This window comes from Lontra canadensis, unplaced genomic scaffold (genome assembly GCF_010015895.1).
Source record: "Lontra canadensis isolate GAN:19392208 unplaced genomic scaffold, GSC_riverotter_1.0 scaffold11, whole genome shotgun sequence".
NCBI classification, from domain to species: Eukaryota; Metazoa; Chordata; class Mammalia; order Carnivora; family Mustelidae; genus Lontra; species Lontra canadensis.
Window position 1 is genome coordinate 3,484,837 of NW_022631005.1, and position 23,196 is coordinate 3,508,032.

The following is a 23,196-nucleotide window of genomic DNA, read 5'->3' on the forward strand; positions in this document are numbered from 1 at the left end:
ATTTCCACAAGTTTGCAATTTTTCAGGTTAAGCTGTACTTTAATGTGTCCAAATAAATTCATTTTTCTGTCCATCTCTTAAGAGCGGATTCTTTGTTCTAATACTTGGGAGCTTTTGGGCTGGGAATCCTTACTTTTCAGAACTCATAGTACAATATGGGTGCTTTCATGATTTTTAACTGTTCTTTGGCCCTTGAAGTACACTATGATTCTAGATGTAGACGTACTCATGGTGGGCTTTGTCCTCAATTTAGGATAATTTAGATTTCATTTCCTACATATGCTTTTAGATGTCAAAAGGGATCTTTTCCAAATGCAAATATGCTTTCTTGCGGGAGCACATATGCAGACCACCCACAGAGGTCCACAAAAGAAAAAACTGCGTACAAATTCACAACCAGCCCTCTCTCTAGAAATTTTAATAAACAGCAAAAGATCTGTCTAAAGAGAAACTTGAGTATTTCAGAGTTGTAATTGTGTGTGACTTGTAAATTACAGAATTAATCTGATTTTTTTCTATTAATATCTTTTCTCACTAAGCTATACTCTCCATCTTTAGTTGGGCCCCTGAGGTGGAAGATTCCGAGGAGACAAGAACAGAAGTTTTATTTAGCAAATGGTTCTAGGATCACCATCCATGGAAAGAATGGGAAGAAATGGAGATTGGACAGAGGAGTTGGCTTGTAATATAGTCTCAACCAAATTATCAGCTGACCCCGTGAGAAACTCTGAAGCTGAATAGCCCTTTAGAATTGTCCCAGATTAGAGCAGGAGGGTCAGATCTTTGTTTGCTGCTCCCCAGGTTCAGCCTGCCAAAACAAGGAGATGCGACCATCACTGAATGAAGTGACTCTTGTCACCTTCGAAATGACTTCCCAGGGCTGATAGCCAGGGTCAGCGCCATAGATGTATGATTGTACGGTGACACAGGGATCCATGCTTACAAAGGCCTCACCCTTAGTTTTACTGCCTCTTAAAATTCATTTAATTCCCAATCACTCTTTCGTTTGTTATCTTTTTCCAAGATGTCATTTGAGTTTAGCAGTAACAGCCATTTCTGTTGTCCTTAGTTACTGTTTCATTTCTTATTTCTCTACTATCTGATACACTGTGCCCATCACTGGCATCCATCCCAGTTCACTACTGGTCATGTGTGCGAGGGGATATCTGTGACCCACCTACCACCAGTGAGGGAGGGTGGTTGTCTCATCCTGTAAACCAAGTAGCAGAAGAACCAGCTCCAAAATCCAGGTCTAGGTCTAATATCTGCTTTTTGTATTATATCTGGTACAAGTGTTCTAGGTTGGGTTCCCTGGAAAGTAGACTCTATGATAGAGATTGCTGGGTAAGCCGTTTATCAGGGAGTGCTCTTGGGATTGCCACAGGTGGAAGGAAAGGAAGCTCCCCTGGGCAGAGGGAGAACATGGGCTATGACGCAATCTCAAGAAGGCCTCAGCTGATCCTGTAGGAATGGGACTTCTGAAGCTGGATCGCCTTTTGGATTGTCTGCAAAGGGGCAAGGGACCGTTCTTTGAATGCAGGCTGCTGGGAAGGGAGTGTGACACTGAGTGAGGGGACTCTCTGAATCAGAGACCTGACAGCTGGGGATGGTCCGCCAGCAGCACTCCCAGGGCAGGGGAGACAAGCCAAATACTGGAGGGGAGACTGCGTGGTGGCTCCAGGAACTCCCTGAGAGTGGGAGACGGGTCTTTTCTCATAACGTAATGTCGGTCAACACCGTATCCCAGAAACCTGTTATAACATGGGCACATTTGTGTTCATAATTTATTGAATTCATATTATCATCATATTGGGCTGTTGCTATCTCTATCATTTATTCATCACTTGATGCCTATCGCAGGTTAGAACTGATGCCACAAGGAGGGTAGTGGTCAAGTTGCCTGTTCAAAGCCTATTTGGAAAATTCACCTAATGTGGTTAAACAGGTAAAACCAATTTGATAGGTTAAGAGCCTTAAAAAAGGGGGGAGCGAAATGCTATTAAAGATCACCTGCTGCTGACGGGGCGCCTGGGTGGCTCAGTGGATTAAAAGATCACCTGCTGCTGTAGCTAAAGCCCTAGAAAGTTCCTACAAAGGGGACATTTGAACAGTATCTTTAAAAATGCGTGTTTCCTCCAGATCCGGGAACAGGGAATACCCACACAGCAGGCGGGGTAGGACTTCTGGTGCCCTAGATGCAGATATTCGCTTCATCAGTACTGTTGGGAACTGAATTGTATTGTCCTTTGCCCCACTTGGATCTCTTCTTCTTCCAGTGCCTTATGAAATCTTCCCCTGATGTTGGGGAAGTCAGCATTTTAATGTGCAGAAGTCTGTCATCCCTAAAGTTCATTGTGCCCTTTCTCTAGTCCAGAGCATTCATAAGAACCTAAGATCAGTTCAATAACCTACGACCCCGTTTATGCCTAATGTTTCCAGTCTGTGTAGTCCTTAACCTCCTCAAAAATAATACCCTAAATTCTGTGTTTAATTGACATATATAGTTGATGATGTGAAACTAAGTGCTTTTTAGAGTTTTAGATAAGTAGTGTGCATTAGTTTTCCTTTATGATGTTGTATTCTTACAGGATTCTACTCTGGTATGATTTTTTTCCAGACAGAAAAATACTTGTCATATAATTCTGGCTGGATTAAGACTTGAGATAGTCAAAACCTGCCTTTATCAATTCGGAGCTCTCTTGCTCTCTGCAGCTTTCCCTGATTTCCGAGACTTCCACTGAATCCACAAGAGTAGCACTATCCGCGGGAGCTGGCGGAGGGACCACTGATGATCGATAGAAACAGAAAAGGCAAAATTAAAATTTGCGCCTGAGGCTGATCTCCTAACCTTTCGCTCACTCACTGCTTTGTTGAAAACATTCTTGTAACTGAATTAAGTGCACTGGGAAGTTTTGTTTTTGTGATTTTACTAATGCTTTTTCAACCGCCAACTCCTGTAAGTGGTTGTCAAAAAAAAAGACGATGTTACATTTGCTTGGAGAAAGAACATGGAAGGGACTCATCACATAGATATTTGTAAGTTTTTGCTTAGGCCATGGGTGTTTTATCAACTTGGACTTTCAGAAGGATACTAGAGATAGGTAAGTAACAGAGTATCCACATCATGTCACTGCCAAGAATGGCTACAGAGAAGGGTCGGTAGGTCGATAACAGTAGGTTGGTAACACTGTCATAAAACAAGCAGAACCTATTACAACAACAGCTCTTTATTACACGGATTCAAATACACAGCAGACCAATCATGTTCCCTGAAATTCAACAGTGACATTCAATGAACGCCTGTCAGCGCATTCCTCCAAACTCTAAGGAGCTTCCCTCGAATTCCCTGTACAAAGCCTTGCGCAAAGAAGAGGTTAAGCACCAGTAAGAACGACTGTTGCTAGCAGTAGTTTTGTTTCTTCACCTTCTTCGTCATCCTCATCGTCAACAACATGCAGTTTCTTCCCTGTATGGATGTGGCATTGTAACATGGGTGCTACACTCTGCCTATGGTACAAAGTTTATAAATACAATATACCAGTACAAAGTTGAAGCCATTAAAAAGAGTTTAAGAACTACGAGGAGGTCGTTAATTCTGGAGTGTTGATGGAATCTAGGTAGAGATTTAGAAACAACACACAAACTCAAATGTAGTAAACATTTTACTTGGCGAGGGGCGCAGGGGGAGTTCTTCTGTGCTACTGAGGGCTCCGGGAGTTGCTCCAGGCTCACTTTCTTTCTGCTATTATCTTTAAATACTGTAGGGCGTTGTGAGCGGCGTCGCTCTGTGCATTGCCACAGGAGATCCCAGAGCCATGACAGACCGTGATGGGGCTGGTGGAGAGTTCGGCGAGACACTGATACTGTCCGTTGGCGCTCAGTTCTTCTGCAATGACATGTTCGAACATGACAGTCAATGTCAAGTGTACAGAAAGCCCATCCTTTATGAAAACAAGTCTTTATTATAGTCTAAATCTATACCACTCCGCTTCCTCCTCAGCTTTATCATTCTTCTCCAAACAGGAAACCAAAACACGACAGCTCAACTCTAGCAGTTCTCAAACACAGCTGGGCTCCGTAATCACCTGAGGGAGCTTCAAAGGCGAGCAGGTGCCTTGGCCTCACTCCAGCTTGCTCAGTCAGAAACACGGGGTTGGGGGAGGAGGAGCCAGAGTCTTGCATTTTCTTTTTAAAGCCCCTAAGGCCACATTCTAATGTGGCTAGCTGAGCAGCGTTTGCAAACTGAACCATATCCAACTTTTTTTTAGAGGGGAAAAACCCACTGGCTAGAGCACTAAAGAGACCGTGTTTTTCACTATGAAATCTAGGGTTATTTTCAGGAGACCTCTGAACCAAGAAATAAATGGGTCAGGGTAAGACCTCTCTTTTGCCTTCTGTATTCTTTCCTTCTACATCTGTGCAGACAGTCTCGTTGCATGCTGTGTATGTGGGTTAGGGTGTTTCAAAAACAATACCTAAACTCAGGAAACAAATGTTCTTCTCCTCAAATGATGAATCACTGTCTCTAAGGATGGTTAGATGACACAGGGGAAAGAGAAATAGGTAAGTTACAATTTGTTTAAAAGTGGCCACAATTCAATGTTATCTCAGCCACAGTCAATATAATAGGAAACATTCAGGTACAGTGGAGGTGTTTTAATGTGTGAAGAGGCTTTCTAGTTCTAGCATTGAGCTTCTTTTTTTTTTTCTTTTTATTTATTATTAATTAATTAGTTAATTTTTAAAGATTTTATTTATTTATTTGACAGAGACACAGTGAGAGAGGGAACACAAGCAGGGGGAGTGAGAGAGGGAGAAGCAGGCTTCCTACCAAGCTGGGAGCCTGATGTGGGGCTTGATCCCAGGACTCTGGGATCATGCCTGATCCGAAGGCAGACGCTCAATGACTGAGCCACCCACGAACACTTTTTGTCCTTTTAAACTGAAGTAAAATTCATGTAACATACTATCAACCATGTTAAAGTAACTACGCAGTAATATTTAGTACATTCACAGTGTTGGGCAACTGCTATCTCTAACTACTTACAAAATATTATCAGGGCACCTGGGTGGCTCAGTGGGTTAGGGCCTCTGCCTTCAGCTCAGGTCATGATCTCAGGGTCCTGGGATTGGGCCCCGCATCGGGCTCTCTGCTCAGCGGGAAGCCTGCTTCCCCGCCCCTTCTCTGCCTGCCTCTGCCTGTTTGTGATCTCTGTCAAATAAATAAATAAAATCTTTAAAAATATATATATATATTCTCATCATTTCACTTTCCCAAGAAGAAATACCATACACTTTGAGAAGTTGCTCCCTACCTCCCCTCCCCCCAAATCCCCTGGCAACCACCAATCTATGCAGTAAACTATCCTGGGTATTTCATTTAAATGGTATCATATAATGTGACCCTTTTGTGTCTCACTTTTCACTTAGTAGGTTTTTGAGGTTAATCCATGTGTTAGCATGTCTCAGAACTTCATTTCTTTCCATGGCTGAATATTTAATTGCACATGTATACCACAACTGATGTGTCCATTCATCTGCAGAAAGACATTCGGGCTATTTCCATCTCTTGGCTAGTGTGAATAGTACTAATGTGAGCAGGTGTGTACGGGTGTTTGACTACCAGCTTACAATTCTTCTGGGTATATACCTGGCAGTAGAGTTGCTGGGTCACATGGTAACTCATCTGAAGAGCTGCAAACTTCTGTTTTCCACAGCGGCTGAACCATTTTATATTCCATGCAGTGTGGGAGGGCTAAAATTTCATTACATCTTTGCCTACATTCGTTATCTTCTACTTTCTTCATCACAGTCACCCCAGTGGGGACAAACTAGTACCTCACTGTGGTTTTGATCCGCATTTCCCTGATGACTAAGGATAGTGAGCATCTGTCTGTGTGCCTGTTGGCCATTTGTGTATATTTTTTGGAGGATGTCTAGGTTCTTTTGTGGGTAACTGCATAGCAGTTAGCCAAATTAGTGGACTGTGCTGTTTAGACTGCTGTTCTATATTTAGAAGACTTAGTTCTTAAAATTGGTATGATGCATTTCAAAGGCATCATTAATTCATAATCTCAAAAGCCATCTCAACTTTCTTTCTTTTCCCAGATTCTACCATCCATAGTCCTATTCTTGACCTAGCTTATTCATCTCTGTGTCTGAAACACCTAAAACAATGTGGGTACTTAATAAATATTTACTGAATGAATGGTCTCCCATCAGCCACCTCTTCTGACCACGTGTGTCTGTACTAAACTCCCATGTTCCACATCTCTCTCAGTATATATTAAGACATTACACTTTATCTATCACATTCAATCCCAAAGTAGCAGAGAAAATCAAAAATTCTTTAAGCACCTAAACACCAGAGCTGGCAGCTCCTTCAAGCTGGGTCCCCACAGCCCACAAGGATGGAACAAGGGATATCAAATTCTTCACAAATTACACTGATATCATCAGTTAAAATCAAGACACCAAACACACGTGTGCCAGCTTTATAAAGTAAATTAAAATCCAATGTGACTTGTTTTCTAATCTATCCACAACTGTCTACCTCAATGATTAAGGGTGAGGAGATACAGAAGTGGATTGCTGGGATGGAATAAAGCTATAAAGTGTTTGTCCCCACTAATCTCCTTGAATTGGCCAACAGTGACAACATGGAGAGAAGGGGTCTGGCCCCCACCAACTTAGTGCTTGTTCTAGAAATGTGGCTGGTTTTTATTTCTCAAGCTCTCCATCAGAGCTGGTTTAATGGACACTGGATCTGCAGGGGCTCTTCCCCTGATCGGGCTCTACCGCTAACCAGCTACGTCATCTCAGGCAAGTTTCTGAACCTCTCTGTGCCTTCCTTTCTCTCCTTATATATAAGGATAATCGACCTACTTCATAGATTAGTTTGAGAATTTAATGAGCTGAAATATGTAATATCCTCAAAACTGGGCCTGGGCTATAGTAAAACTATAACTATTACCTACTGTTCTCTATTATTATAACATCTATAGAGATGTTAGCTATTATTATTATTTATAAGAATGGGACATATCAGTGATGAATAGAACTCTCCTAATTTTATATTTATAAACATGTGTGTATGAAAGATGTATATATACATATGTGAGCCACTTCAGTATCCCTGGTCAATGAAATAAATTGTAATACAGTCTTTGTTTCTGAAATACATTTTAAAAACAGATTTTGAGGCAAGCCAAAGGAAAAAAAAATCCTACCTATATCCAAATATGTTATATTAAAACCTTGTTCCTTGGCGATTTCACTAAGCAGCTGGATGTAATCTGTATTTGGAATACTGAGGAGGCTCCTTTTCAGTAAGTTGATCTTTTCACCAGGAGAATTCCTCAACGAATGCCAAGTACATCCTAAAGAATGGCCTACTACGTTTGTCTGAAAAACAGAGATGAAGATTAAGACTTGTAAATCAGACTGAGTTCTAATGCTATGATATAATTACAAGTATTTATTAGACACTCATATTTAATACTTTATAAAGCATATTTAAATGAATAGTATCTGGTTAACTTTCCCATTTTAAATGAGATAACACCAATAAGCACACATTTAACAAACACCATGACATCAGAGAAAAAAGCACATGCAGTAATATACTGGGAGTTTTTAAAAATACTTTCGTGGGCGCCTGGGTGGCTCAGTGGGTTAAGCCTCTGCCTTCGGCTCAGGTCATGATCTCAGGGTCCTGGGATCGAGGCCCGCATCGGGCTCTCTGCTCAGCGGGGAGCCTGCTTTCTCCTCTCTCTTTCTATGCCTGCCTCTCTGCATACTTGTGATCTCTCTCTCTGTTTCAAATAAATAAAATCTTTAAAAATACTTTCGTATGGGACAAAGGTCTCTCAGTCAAATTTCCTGAGGCCACATTTAGATGTATAAAATATTTTTAAAAAGATGTAGAAGATATTTAAGAGCAGTATAAACCAAACTGTTAACTCAATCTGCCTAATAGCAATTTACAAATTAAAATATAAAATAATTTCATCATTATGATTTCTTGTATTGAATACCAACCAATCACTCTGACAGCTGGGAAGCAGAAAACTCTAGAAAAGGTGCATTGTACAAGTAAGGTTTGAGAAGGACAAGTCTTTCAAATGAATGGCAGGAGATCATAAAGTGCTTACCAGCCTTTTCCCAGAACCCAATAGAACGTTCTCCTCTTCCTCTTTTCCTTATTGTCCCCTATATCCTTCCCTTTGCACCTGTTCTTAGAATGCTTTACATTTCCATGTTAGCTTATTTTTCTCAAATTGCCTTCATATATTATGCCAAAAATCTCACAAAACAAACAAAAACTACTGCCATCTGAAGTTGGGCAACCTATCCATAGTCTTATTAATGAGCCTGGCAGAGATTAAGGGATTTTCAAAAAAACAGATCACAAGGATGGCCAGTATATAGAATTAATAATGTGCAAAATTTGCTAAGCAGAATTTCATATTCCTTGGTTGGAACTTTTTCTTTTTTTTTACAAAATTCTAATTCATTGATAGAGTAATTTCAGTAAGAACAAGTATATAATGAAGAATAGTCTCTTTCCTTACCACTCCTTCCTGAAGACATGTTTCACTCCCAAAAGGTACTTACTGTTAAAACTATTTCTTCAATAACCTTATATAATTCTAAATTCAAGTGCACATAATCTTTTTATTTTACTTTTTACTTTTTTCTTCCTCCCTCTCTCTCTCTCTTCTTTGTAGCTCCACACCCAACATGGGGCTTGAACTCAGGACCTTTGAGATCAAGAGTCATATGCTCTGGCAGAGCCAGCCAGCCATCCCCATAATCTTCTTTTAAACAAAAATGATAGCTTACTCTTCTATATCTTATTTTTCTCATATCAGTGTACATCTAGGCACTATATTTCACCAGTTTTCAATTATGGCTTTTGGGTTATTTCTGACTTCTTTTTACTAACAATGTTACAATTAAACTTTTGCACTTGGACGACTTTATCTGTAGAATAATTTCTAGAAGTAGAATTGAGACAAAGAACAGGTATGCTTTTAATTTTGATAAATACTTCTGATTTCTAAACCAACTTATACTACCATCAACAGTCTTGGCGGGTGCTTGTTTTCTGATACCCTTGCCCACACCTGGGACTATCTAACTTTGTAGGTTTCATCAGTCTAAAAGGTGGAAATAGTTATCTCTTTAATTTCCATGAGTGAAGCTGATCATTTTTTTAACCATTTGTATCCTACAAGATTATCTTTTTTATTGATGTGTAAGAGCTTTTTATGTGGTACTGAAAATAGTCCAATTACAGACCTGTGTTAAAAGTAATTTGTTCTTATTCTTGGTTTTATTTACAGATTTTTTTATTTTTTGCAGTGTAATAGATTTTATGGAGTCAAAATCAGTCTTTTACTACTTTACATCTTCTAGGTTTTAGGTTCTATTACAAAGCTCTCCTCTATGCTAAGAATTTTAAAAAGCAAAGCTCTTCTGTGTTTTCTCAAACTTGGTTTCAATTCTTATGTTCAAAATTTTGATCCATCTAAAATTTGTTTTGATATAAGGAATAAGGCAGCAGCCTAAATACGCCACACTCACATCGCCCCCCCCGCCCCTGCACACATCCTCCCCTCCACCCCCCACTGCAAATGTGGCTGGAAGTTATTTCTACATCATTTATTGAATAATCCATCCTTTTGCCCACTGATCTGAAGTCTCACTATTGTCATATACTCTGCTCCTATGTGGATTATTGTCTGTACCTGGATTCTCTATTCTGTCCTCTATCCCTGTACCAGTACACGTTTCACCACTATAGATTTATAGTATGTTTCATTCTCTGGTAGGTAGAGTCCCACTCTACCTTTTCAGTTTTCTTGACTATTCTTGAGAGTTTATTTCTCCGGATAAACTTGGTAAAGCTATATTGTGATCCAACATGAATTCTGGTAGATTTAGAGTGAGACTACATTACCTTTTTGTATATTTTACAATATTGAGTCTTCCCACTGGAAATAGGTAGCTTTACATAAATTCAATTTCTGTTAATCCCTCAGTAGAGTTTGGAAGGTTTTTTTCACATGGGTCTGCATATTTTAAGTTTATTCTCCAGCACATTATCCTCTTTCCTATTATTGAAATCTTTTTCATTCCAACTCTTAATATTTATAAATAGGAAAACTACTGATTTTTTTTTCCTAGTATACTTTTTAAGGATAGATTTCTCTTTTGCTTTAAAATGATCAATGTTATCAATCTTCATAAATTTTGTTAATAAAACACATACCACAAAAAGTAAAAAATTATAAAAGCAACACTCCTGAACTCATTTCATCCCTACCTTCAGCCCCCTTTCCAGAAGCAATTTTTAACACTTTTCTTTAATTATTCTAGTGGTTACCTTCATAATCCTAAATATGAAAAAGCTATTGGTTTTATACATTAATTTTATGATCAATCACCTTGATGAATTCTCTTATTCTAGAAATTTTTCTTTTACAGGGCTTTACAGGGGCACAAGCATATATTTGTAGTTAATGATCATGTTTATCTCTTCTTTTTAAATTTTCAACCTCATTGTTTTCTCTTATCTAATTACATTGATTGGTACTTCTAGAACAAGATTTTAAAAATGGCATTCATGGATATCTGTGTCTTTTTTTCTGAAATTAATGGGAAGGGATGTAATATGTAAACATGTAACTGTGATTCTGATTTTTTTTTTTAGGTATCTTTTGAGTCACAATAGGGATATGTTTTTAAATTTTTATTTAAATTCAATTCAGTTAACATATATTGTATTATTAGTTTCAAGGGTAGAATTTAGTGATTCATCAGCTGTATAGAACACCCAGTGCTCATATCATGTGCCCTCCTTAATGCCCATCGCCCAGTTACCCCATCCCCTCACCCACATCCCCTCCAGCAACCCTGTGTCCTAGAATTAAGTATCTCTTTGGTTTGCCTTCCTCTCTATTTTCTTTTTTTAAAAGATTTTATTTGTTTGTTTGTCAGAGGGAGACCACGTCCAGGCGTGTGCATGAGTAGAGGGAGTGGCAGGCAGAGGGAGCAGCAGGCAGAAGAAGCAGGCTCTATGCTGAGCTAGGAGCCAGATTTGGTACTCAATCCCAGGACCCCAGGATCATACCTGAGCTGAAGGCAGATACTTAACTGACTGAACCACCCAGGTGTCCCTCCTCTATATTTTCATCTGATTTTACTTTTCCTTCCCTTCCCCTATGTTCTTCTGTTCTGTTTCTCAAAACAATAGGGATATTTTTAAAAGAGTTTATCAATGATTGCTAAATATCTTTTTGGCATCCATTGACTTGTTTTTCTCCTTTGACCCATTAAGGTGATTAATTATTTTAACAGATTTACAGGACCCAGCCTTGCATTCCTGAAATGCAAAAGAAATATCCTTGTGTTCCTGAAAGAAGCCCAACTTTTTTCCGGTATATTATTCTTTTACTGTTCTACTGGATATTTTATTAAGGTGTTTCACTATAAGGGAGCTTAATCCATAATTTTTTCCATTGGGATTTGCTATTGTCAGGTTTTGGTGTTAGTGTTATGTTGGTTTTGAAAAATAAATTTAAAAGCTTCCCCTCTGTATATATGTATTGCCTGGAAGAGTTTAAATAGCATTGGAAATGATTTCTTCCTTGAATATTCAACAGAATTCACATATAAAACCACTTATAAACTTATCTGTGCTTTGTGATTTCAGTGTCCTTTCTGATCCAATTTTAAAACAAATGAATGCACTCTTTAATGTTTTTCTATTAAGAATGTAAAACCAAAATTTTATTACTTTATTTGTGTATGGTCTTCGATTTTTTTTCCTACAGGATGAGCCCTTATTTTGTTATCATCATCTAGGACACGATTATAGTCCTCACTTCTCATGCTCCACCTAATAAATCCTCAGATAATGTACCATAAGATGGGAGAATATCATAATCTCAAACAATATGTCACAGGTAGCTCAATCTCTTACACTCTGTATTTGTTTGCCCAGCTGCCTACTCCATATCTTTACTTAATTCTCCAAACACTTCAGATTGAATATATCCTACTTGCTATAGGTATTAACTCATTGCAGATATTAACTCAGAATCTTCTCCCTCTCATGCCCCACTCATCTTCTGTGCTCCCCTTTCTACTACATGGTACCACCATCTACTCAGTTGTCAATCTAGCTTACTTTCTCCTTTCTCCTTAGTCCCCGCATTCAATCAACTGTCATGCCCCCTTCACTCCAGTTTTTTAAACTAACCATGTCGACTGCCACTAGCTTAGTCCAGACCACCAACATTTCTCATCCATTTTTTGTAAAACATTCTACAGGTCTCTGAGTCTAAGACTCATTCACTCACCATAGTGCAGCCAGTGATTCCCCTTCTAATCCTGTCCTTCCCAGCTTAAAATTCTTAAATTTTAAGGAAGAGTTATCAGTGATTGCCAAATATCATTTTTGCTCCACCCTCGGGATAAAGTTCAATCTCTTGACTATAGTAGTCCCTTCCAGATTTAATCCCAAAGAGGCCTTCTGGCCTCATTTTTGAGACACCCTCCTCCAACTCTATGCTCTAGCCAAGCCAAACTACTTAGGGTTCTCAGATGACATATAATATTTTACTCCTGGTCTGTGTAGGTGCTCTTTTTTCTCTTTGGAATTCTTTCCTACTGTTCTCATCCTGTAGGTCTTGGCTTAGATACTACCTCCTCCAAGAAGTCCTCCTGAAATCCCCAGTCTTGGCTGGATCCTTCTAGGTTGCCAAGCCCTCTCTTTAAGGACTCGTCCATCAGGTTATTTTCTCTTTTAGTGGGCTACAAACTCCCGAGTGGCTGAGACTGTCTTATTCAGATGCACAGAAGCTGGCACAAAGTTCGGCACATAGTACGAGCTCACTAAATGTCTGCTGAGTGGATAAATGAATGAATGCATTGTCAATGTGAAGACAAAATGGCAATATTGGCTTATCATCTTTTGATCCCATCATGTGATTTTGAATTTGACTGTGTCTCCCAAGAGCTCTTATCTGGTCACCCTTGTGACAGCTAAAATTGGGGTCGTGTACATCTGAACAGTGAAGAGATTTTTTAAAATTATGACTCTCAAGTGTCTATGCAACAAGGAATCTAGGCAAGTTTCCTACAGCAAGAGATGCTTAATCGCATTGTCATCACAGGCATCTTGATCATTACTTACTAAAGAAATGTGGTTCTCTGGAGAAATATTACTGAATTTGGCAAGAAATTTCTCAGCAGCGTTTCTCTTGGCTTGCTTTTTTGATGCCCCCTTTCCTAAATAAAAAAAGAAATGGTAGATTTAGAAAAGAAATTAGTGTCCATAGAGTATAAAGTATTATTTTTTGATCAGAGAACTATACTATTCTTTTGCTGACATCTTTGCTTATTGTGCTTCATACTATTAGTTTTTTTTTTTTAAGATTTTTATTTATTTATTTGACAGACAGAGATCACAAGTAGGCAGAGAGGCAGGCAGAGAGAGAGAGGAAGGGAAGCAGGCTTCCCGCTGACCAGAGAGCCCGATGTGGGGCTCGATCCCAGGACCCTGGGATCATGATCTGAGCTGAAGGCAGAGGCTTTAACCCACTGAGCCACCCAGGTGCCCCTATTAGTTCTTTTTTTAAAAAGATTTATTTAGTTTAGAGAGAGAAAAAGTGAATGCACATGAGTGCATGGGGGGTGGGGGGAGAGGGGTGGGAGAGAGGGAGGGAGAGTCCAGACTCCGTGCTGAGAGAGAAGACCGATACAGGGCTCAATCTTACAACTCTGATATCACAACCCGAGCCAACACCCAAAGCTGGGTGCTTAACCAACTGCGCCACCCAGGTGCCCCGATACAACTATCAATTCTTACATTTCTGAAGGCATTTCTTTGACATTTTTTCTTTAATAGTTACACTTTCTGTTTTTAACAGGTATATTTGCCTACGGCCTAGCTTTAATGAATCATACTTGGTTTAATTCTGACCAAGTATTCAAATTTATCAAGGTACACCTGAATTATAGCTCTTACCTCTTGAGGTCTACTTCTGACTTACCATCTTCTACAAACTGACAACCATGTGGAATTTTTCTTTAACATGAATAAGAAGGGCACAGGAGATACTGCAGTTGAAAGACACCTTAAGTATCATCTGCTGTCATGCTTTTTGTTTTACAGATTTAAAAACTGAGGTCTAGAGAGATTAAGTAATTTGCCTACCCTCGCAAATCAAGGTGCATCAAGAATGGATACAAGGTGGGGTGCCTCGGTGGTTTAAGCATCTGCCTGCATTGGTTGGCTCAGGTCATGGTTCCCAGGATCCTGGGATAAGATCCAGGTTGGGTTTCTTGATCAGTTGGGGAGCCTGATTCTCCCTCATCCTCTACCCCTCCCCAACTGCTGTGCATGCTCTCTCAAATAAATAAATAAATAAATAAATAAAATCTTTTTAAAAAGAATGGAAGTTGGGGTTCCCACTTGCAGTCCAATGCTTTTTGCATTGGGCAAACGGTTGTTTATTACTTGAAACAGATACCTAGCCCATTCGATTTCATGCCATTTTAAGAATGATAGAAACATGGTGAGACATTACAATAGGGACCCTTACTTAGTACTCTATTAAGTGACTTTCCCCCCATTATTTCTGGCCCTTATAACATGGAAGTTGCTATCATTCAAAGGGATAATTTCTACTTTATTTTTAGCTCATGCTATTTTTTGCCATCTAGCCTCTTATTAATCATCTTATTTTCAAATGTGATCTTCTTCTAGTCCTCCCATTCTCTAGAACAGCTGTTGAAACTTCCAAGAGATTTACATTGCTTTTTTCTAAAATGATTCTAACACATCAACACAAGAGTATGTAAAGTCAATTATTTCCATAAATGAGCTTCTCCAGGATTTTTAAAAATATCAAATTAAGAAGCATAAGTATTCTTAAGCCAAATATTTATACTTAAATTCAACTGCAGAAAGAGCCAGTAGAATAGGAGTGTATCAATTTTTCCCCCCACAGAAATATTTGAAAGGAAATCACAACAGAACTTTCTATGGTCATTCATCATCTGAAAATATTTCAAAGGTCTTCAGTTGTATAAAAGAAATACCTACCAGTTTCCATAAATGACTCTAGCCTACAAATCGTGGTATATTCTCTCTTATGCGCAGGTCCTCCCTCTTGGGAAAGGGTATATTCAGGAAGTCTCCAGCCATGATGAATAGCCAACTCCTAGGAAATCGAGATGAGGCTTTAGTAGTAACTTTTACTATGCAATGGCTTAATCACATAAATGATACTCTTTCATGATTTTGATCCCATCTCTATTTGTATGTCTGAAAAGAATGATGATATTCTGCAATGGAAAAATGGGGGAAGACTTTATATGCCCCATAAATATTCCTGCATTTTATATCTTGCAAGCCCACAATACCACAACTGAAGCAGTTTACTGCTAGGATAGGAATGGTGTTCCCCTATTAAGCCAGAGCAAGCAAATATCAAAGAGCTAGAAGAGAAAGAGAAGCTACTATGGCCCTCCTGGGGAACATCTACAGGTCTCACTGTCAGCAGTTCTAATGCCTCTCCCTCCTAGTTACAGACTTCCTGCCCACAGCTGGCTAACTAGCTGCACTGGAACAAGAGCAGATGCGCAAAGGCAGCAAACAAACAGACTTGGACAGAGCTGAGGAAAGATCAGGCGAAGAAAACTAAAGAAAAAGAGAGCAAGAAAGGGACCAAAAGACGGGCTGGATAATGGGGAGGGGAGCTGTCCAACAGAGCACATGGATAAATCTGCAAGAAGGCTATTCTGCATGCAGAAATTCAAAGCTGAATTCTTCTTCTTTTTTTTTTTTTTTTGGTAGAATTAGCAAATAGACTACTTCCCCTCTCTTGAGGTAGGTTGCCAGATCTGGGTTCTTTATAAAATCTTCTGTCTTAACAGAAGTAGAAAGAGGTTTGTCACAACAGTGGCAAGAAATATTCTTAAAGTATAAAACACTCTACCCATGTGCACTGGGGTCCTGTTGATCTCAAATGAGAATTCCACAAACCAAAGGCAGATACTGTATATGGAAGAAAATCCAAAACGTAAATAAATAGGAAAATGATTGCAAGTAAGTGCTGTAATATCTAATGATCATAACTGGGAAAACAAAATATTATACCATCTTATCTTTGAAATATTTATTCCTTGTTTCAGCCCTTGTCATATGATCAATTTATGACATCTTTCTTCAATAGACAAAGTGTTGTGTAAGGAAAAAACCCTGTGACTTACCTGTAATGAACCAATAGGGTTAAGCTGATTCTTTGGTTGCTTAGAAGGGTCAGGCATTAAGGGGTCAGGAACTGCAAAGCTGAACATTTTTTTAAAATGTTATAAAACAAAATAATTTTCCCCAAACTATTAAGTAAATGACAAGCATTTCTTATTTCATCCTCCATGCCCCTGCTGTTCTCCATGGGATGCCCTTCTCTCCCACCTCTTCTATGAGAACGTGATCTATCCACTAACCAAGGTATATCTCAAATGCCACTTCCTCTAAGAAACCTGTATTATTATGGAACATAAAGGAGCATAATTTCTCCCTCCTTTGAACCATTATTAACGTTTAGGTTGACCCTTTCTTAGGCAAATTATTTTACCATAAATTCTACACTCTTACAAATACATGTAATTTGTCCATCCCTCACCACGTCACTCCTGTGCTCAGATGTAAAATCCTTGATGGCAGAGCCTATGTACTACTTACCTCCATAAGCCTCACAGGACTGTGCATATAGTAGGTGCTCAATAAAAATGTTTAAATAAACCATAGTACTCTCACAGCTACACAAAAAGGGAAAGACTAGTGATTGGACAGGAAATTTAGCCTGGTGATGTGCATGCTACAGATCATAATGCTGTTTTTCAACTAAAATAATTATGGGAGAAAAATCCATCTGATCTATCATCTGCTCCATGCTAGGACAATCCTCCTGAGATTGGCATGTACCCTGCATCAAGTAGATGGCCTACATGTACCTGGTTTTAGCATGTGGGGACTATGGTTGGGGAAAAAAAGAACAGTGTCTTCTAACTCGTTTGAAATTACTCATTATTTAGGCGATGAGTTTCTAGCCCTGAGTAAAGCTACATTCAAGATTACTACCACCCAGGTGACTGAGGAGTCACTTTTCCATGACAAAAGCAGTTTAGTTATTGCCACTTCATCAGGTTGCTTTTCCACCTGCCAGAATCTCAAGCTTTACATAGGCTGATGAGACAGGAATATTCACTTACTATGCTGTACGCCGAAGCTACCCAAATAATTGTGATGGAGAAGTGAGAAAGTCTCTGTATTAAATCAGGCCACTTTAGGCCTGATTACAGCTTAGTAATTCCCATCTTATCTGTCAAGAAGCACAAATATATAGTAAAGTTTGTTAGCCTTTTTTTGCTGACAAAGTGAAATGTCCCTGTGCAAAAAGGACACTCCATATGTTCATTTCTACAGATATACTCGACACTTTGGGTTGACCTTTGGGCAGCACAGAAATAGCATGGTCATCACCGGCGAGGGGAGAATCTGATACCTCCCATGTCGTTGGGCATGTCTTCAAAGCCAGCATAAATCAGCTATAATGTATGACCCCAAAGACTCAAGCATTGTTTTGGGAGATCTAAAGCTTGTCAATGCTTCATTCTAAGCTACTCAAATGCTTTGGAAGGGCTTGGGAAGGGGAGGAGCACCGCATGAGAACCTAAGTACATGCTAGACCAAAAGTTTTGAAGCTGGAGGAAAACCCCTTCTCAATTCCCATGGACCTCTGCTTTCAACGCTGAGCAGGCACCAGACTACACTCCAGGAATAACTGAGTGCATGAGAAGAGAATTTAAAGGCTCAGGATGCTCCAGACTGTGTCCATTAGAAACCAAAGGACCTCACTCTATGATACATGAGAAGCTCCAGGACCAGTATTTTCCAAAAGCACCTAAAGTGACAACAAATTTATTTTGGAAAAAAATCTCATCAAGGGTTAACATCCCACTTAATGGCACTTAACATCTTCTTATATTTGGTATACATTCTATAATAGAAGGAAATCACTTTGTCGCCTTCCAAATTAGAATCTTCTGAAGAGTACTTTCCACTGACCTTTTTGCACTTCACAACTTATTTTATGTAGTGTAGAAATTATTAGTCTTAACACAGTAAGATATCTTCCAGAAAAACTGGGGTTCTCTACTGTTGCATCCCACTGAGGGGAGAAAAAAAGCCTCATTCCTGAGAGCTTTCATTTAACACTTAATTGCTGGATTGAATTTCTTAAGGATAAAGTCGCCTTTAACGAATGACTGACCGGTTTTCACAAGGAAATAGAATTTTAGAGCTAATACTAACAACTGTTCACTTTATTGCTTTTGTGAGCTTGTTCAAACTTATAATCTTACCTCAGCCATGATATTTTTGAGCTGCAGAATACAAATAAATTTAGCTCACCAAATACTTGCATTGGCTTTCAAAATGTTTATGGCAGCCTCTGCAGCTCTATGTTTCGCCAGCTTCTTACTTGTACCTTCACCTGAATTAAGGTTAGGAAAAAAGAAATGTCTTTATATGCTGTGAAAGTGTGAGGCTTGCATAGACATTTGCATAACACAAAACAAAGTCAGTAATTGTTTCTATACATACATACACAAGGGTAATAAAAATACATACTATGTATTGTAACAAGTCTCTACATGAAATTCATACACTAAAAACCTGTGATTTTTAAGTTTTATGTATCTATTTACACCTATATGCAAAAATTCTTGTGTACGTTTGTTTATTACATACAATGGTAATAAAGTAGACCATGTCACACTTTCTGAAAAAATGCAACTTGGTATTTTACTATTCCTTATTCCTGGAGAGAGAGCAAATTCTTCTTTGGCAAGAAGTCTCCTTCAAGGGAGCCACTTATATCAACAGTGTTTGATAGCAAAATGTGCACAGTTTTATTTCAATAATCCATCCTATACTGAGTTTAACTCCTCTGTTTGGCTAAGCAGTCCTGGCTACGTGTTGGGTACAGTGGGAGAAGGCTTCTACAGGGAACGTGAGAGATTATGTCATGTGTCTTTCACACAATCTATATCCCTTACCTTCATAGCTAACAGGGTGTCGGGGAATGGGCCTGACTCATTACTGAAACTGCAGCCTAATTTCAGTAAGCCATCACACCTGTTAAATGGTAAATTCGATCTTTTGCCCTTCTGAGTTCAAGCTAGGTGCTGAGAACCTTTCATAAGTGGTACCAGAATACTGATGTCCATTTCTCTGGTGTGGAGGAAAGAAACAGGATATGGAATGAATTTCAACCGTAACCCTCAAATGTCAGAGGACACACAAAACATACACCTTTATCCACTAACCTAGGGACTTAAGAGATATCAGAGATTTCGAACCAGAATCCCGGCCCTTAAGGAGCACACAGCCTAGTGCAGGATTTTGTCTGAGAAGAGGCCTCTGAAACACAGTCGTAGGTGTTACAACCAAAGTGCATACTGGAGGGGGAAGCACGCAAAAGGGGCAGCTCCCTTCCTCTTGGTAAGGATTCAGAAAGGTTTCAGGAAGGAAGAGATAGTTGAATGAAGACATAAAAGACTAGTAAAAGCTAGTAAGGTGAAGAGAGCTGGGGCAAGGGGGTTAGGAAGAGCATTCTGGGCAGAGAAAAGAACACCTGCTGGGGCTTGGAGGTAATGGGGAGCATGGTGTTCTCAAGAGCCCAGAGCAGTTGGGGAGATAAGAGCTTAAGGACACGGGTTTTGAGATAAAAGACGACAGGGCTGGGACAGTAGGAAGAGAGGTCAAAGAACGGTCTTCTAAATTTGTGCTTCTCAAACTTGAATGTGCATAGGAATTGCCTGGGAATTCTGCTCAGATGTATGCTCTGATCCCACAGGTCTGGCATGGGGTCTGATATTCCAGAGCATTTGCAGCAAAGGCCCAGGTGATGGTAATGCTGCTGCTGATCACATTTCGAGAAGCAAAGCCATTAAGTCATATCAAGAAATCTGTATTTAACCAGAGGGTGATGGGCACACCATTGAATGAATTTTAGGATCAAGAAGAACACGAACAGATCTAAAGAGCCAGTGTCATATGAGAATGGACAGCCTGGGACTAGAAGCTGAGAGAGCAGCAGCAAGATGGCAGCTGTGGTCCACGTGCGAGACAATGGAGGTCCAGACTACAGCAGTGGGAAGACAAGGGAAGCAGGGAGATGCCAGAGCTGCTTAAGAAGTAAGACTTGGTGGAAGAGTGGGCAAGAGGCGGACGGAGAGCGAGAGGAAGGAGTCACGAAAATGAAACCCAACTTTCCACTGTGAGCAAATGGGTGACAGTGGCGCCTTTAGTGAGTGAGGCAATGCAGGTAGAACAGTCTTGAGGGAAAAGAGATGGTCTCAGTCTGGGACAAGGGAGACTGAGATGCCTTTGGGTCATCCAAGTGAAGAGGCATAGCAAGCACAGGTTGACAGACTGTTCCATAACCAGACCTGGGCTGAATGAAGACAGAAATTTCAGGATGTTCAGCCTTAGAGAGCACGTGAACCTGTGGAGGGTCATAAACTTGCACAGGAAGACAGGGCAGTGGGAGGAGAGCAGGGGCCTAAGTGGAATGGTTGGTTGCCCTAGGTTGTTAATCCCTGGGCCCTAAACACACTGAAGGGGAAAAGACTTTTTTTAAATGTTCACTGAATATTTAAAAATAGACCTGTTAAGGAGTAATGCAACGATTCCATGGTTCATTATGAGGAAACTTCCAGCTATCACCTACAATCCACCTGCCTCATATAAAGCCTCAAAATTAAAGTTGTTTCAAAGAAAATGGAATCCAGATTTTCAGTGACCTAAACAAATGATGTCTTTAGATTAGGAGATGATGCAAGTCCAGCCTTCTTGTTGAATTGTTTTCTTGGCATTCTCCAGAATTAAATTTAGTATTATTTTTTGTTTGCAACTAAATAGATACATAAGAAACAAAATGCCTACATTTACAAATGGCAAATTTAGTTATCATTTGTTCAAGCTCACAGACCATAAGGGGAGTCTGAGCTCTGAAACTTCATTGTTATGTGTCTTTGGGCAAGTTAACCTGTTTTCTCATGTATAAAAAAGGAGATGACATCTTACTAAAACCTGTACAGTTTTAGGAACTAGATGGTGCTAGGTGCTATGAAATATGGTATTTGCAATGAAATGGTATTTGAGCTGTCTTCCTCACTTGGCTTGGATACATAAACACGTGTGGCACAATGGGCTCAAAGTGTCAGATGAGTCCATACAAACAGAGGTGAGGCTCAGAAAATTCTGTGCTCATGTCTCTTGGCATCTTCTATAATCTATGATACTTGTCAGCACCTACTGATCCAGCTATGATTGCTCCAAGAACCTTTCCTGCGTCTCCCTAATTCTTAAAGAACCCTAGGAGGATCCTAGGGCATGTTTCTGAGCTTTTCTTGGTATCTGAAGAGAAAATTAGGGAGAGAATCAGATGGAGCTGGAAAGTCCCCACGACCTGAGATGAGAGGTCGCAGTTTCAAGAGCCTGCTCCTCACTGCCGTCCCTGGTAAAAAGGGCACTTTTCCGAACTGAAAAGCAATACCAAGTCTTGCCGGACAACCCACACGAGCATGGGTTAACTGTGCATACAGACCTGTGCAGGTTATGTCACCAACGGTTACTCTGAAGGTGAAAGTGGGTACGTGTATTTGCACATCCGATCTTTCACATTCATAAACCGGGATGTTCTTGGTCTTCATGCCGTATTCGTGTAATACCTGAATTGGTGTTTTCCCTGGCTTAGCTGTAATCATCTTCCCCAAACTGCAAAAAACAGAAAAAGGTGTGCTTTGCATGCCAAAGCGGGGAGGGAAGCAGAAGCATACAGAAGCTAGCTTTGATTGCCAACACTGATGCGGGAGGCGCCGAATCTCCCCTGCCGTCAGCGCCAGAGATGGCGAATCGCACCAGTCTCCGGGCCCCGCTGCGGCGGGCAACCCGCAGGGTGAAAGAGGGCTTTGGGGCGATAACTTGAAAGCGGGTGGGAGGGAGTCCCCGAAGTCTCGGGCGCTGCAATCTCTCAGGACCAAACCCACAGAACCCGTCTCCCGGGTGGCGGCGGCGCGCCACCTCCGCCCACCCCGCGCGCAGCTTGGGGCCGCAAGAGGGGCGGGGCCAGGCCGCAGACCCCAGCCCGCGCGCGGCCGGGAGGGCGGAGCCGAGTGCCCCCGGGTCCGCCCGCAGCCGCTGGGGCGAGGGCGACGGGAAGGGGCTTTACCCAGAATGCCGCTGGAAAGCAGGCTCCTCCGCCCCGCCTCTCGCGCCCACCACTCCCGGCCCTGCCCGGCTCGGCCCCGACTTTTCGGGCGCTGACCTGAAGGTCCCGCTGTCCTCGCGCTCCAGCGGCGGGGCCGCTGCGCGATGCCTGCTCTGGGACATAGCGAGCAGGGACGGCTAGGCGGAAGAGCGGTGCGGAGCGATGTCCTCGCTCCCCGGGTCAGCCGGTCCCCGAGAGGAGCGCTCCAGCGCCGCCGCCGCCGCCTCCTGGAGTCCCCCTTTCCTCCCGGCTTGCGTCCCTCTTGCGAAGAGGACGGGCGGGGGCGGAGTTTGGGTGCAGCAGTGCCGGCCACGCCCCCTCGCTGCCCGGGCTGCGGGCCAACTCCAAGCTGGGCCCCGCCTACCGGCTCGCCGGGCTCCTTGGGGCCCGGCCCCGCCCCCTTCCTTCTAGACTCCGCCCCTTTCCCCCGGCCTGGCTCCTCTAGCTCCCGCGGGTTCCCAGGCTCCGTCTGGCGGATTCCAAGCGCTTACCAGCCTACCACCGCCTAGGTGTGGCCGCAAGTTCTGCGTCCATAAATGGAGGCGGTTTCCGTCCGGGAGAGGCGGCTAAAATTTTGGGAGGCAAGCCTCACGGTGTGCGAGGCCTGAGGCTCAGCTTCTTTTTCGGTGGTGGGGCTGAGGGAAGTTAGGGATCAGGGCTGCATCACTTTAAGAGAAAGATTTCAGGATTCTAAATGCAAAATTGCTACGGAAAGTCCCTGGACCTGGCCCCGAAGCTTGGAACTCGCGCTTTATCCGCCCTGGGGGGCTGCAGTGGGCTCTGCGGGTCTGAGCCCTGCCTTGAGGAGCTCACAAGGATGTCCGGGGACCCCCCACCC

At 41.3% G+C, this 23,196-nt stretch overlaps 1 protein-coding gene across 4 annotated transcripts; it reads right to left on the bottom strand.

Moving 5' to 3' along the window:
• Positions 1 to 3,211: 3,211 nt before the first annotated feature.
• PRKRA (protein activator of interferon induced protein kinase EIF2AK2) lies at positions 3,212 to 22,625 on the bottom strand. Of its 4 annotated transcripts, XM_032856005.1 has the most exons (9): positions 21,696 to 21,757; positions 19,141 to 19,315; positions 18,494 to 18,575; positions 17,293 to 17,402; positions 16,288 to 16,366; positions 15,119 to 15,236; positions 13,205 to 13,299; positions 7,230 to 7,404; positions 3,212 to 3,886 (listed from the first exon to the last, which is right to left on the bottom strand). In XM_032856005.1, the coding sequence occupies exons 5-9, from the start codon at positions 16,342 to 16,344 to the stop codon at positions 3,729 to 3,731; spliced, it is 603 nt and encodes a 200-aa protein (XP_032711896.1). In that variant the 5' UTR covers positions 16,345 to 16,366; positions 17,293 to 17,402; positions 18,494 to 18,575; positions 19,141 to 19,315; positions 21,696 to 21,757; the 3' UTR covers positions 3,212 to 3,728. The 4 variants fall into 4 exon arrangements, with proteins under 4 accessions (XP_032711896.1, XP_032711892.1, XP_032711894.1 ...); XM_032856001.1 differs by lacking the exons at positions 17,293 to 17,402; positions 19,141 to 19,315 and adding an exon at positions 22,416 to 22,625 and having other exon boundaries at positions 21,696 to 21,865; XM_032856003.1 differs by lacking the exon at positions 17,293 to 17,402.
• Positions 22,626 to 23,196: the final 571 nt, after the last annotated feature.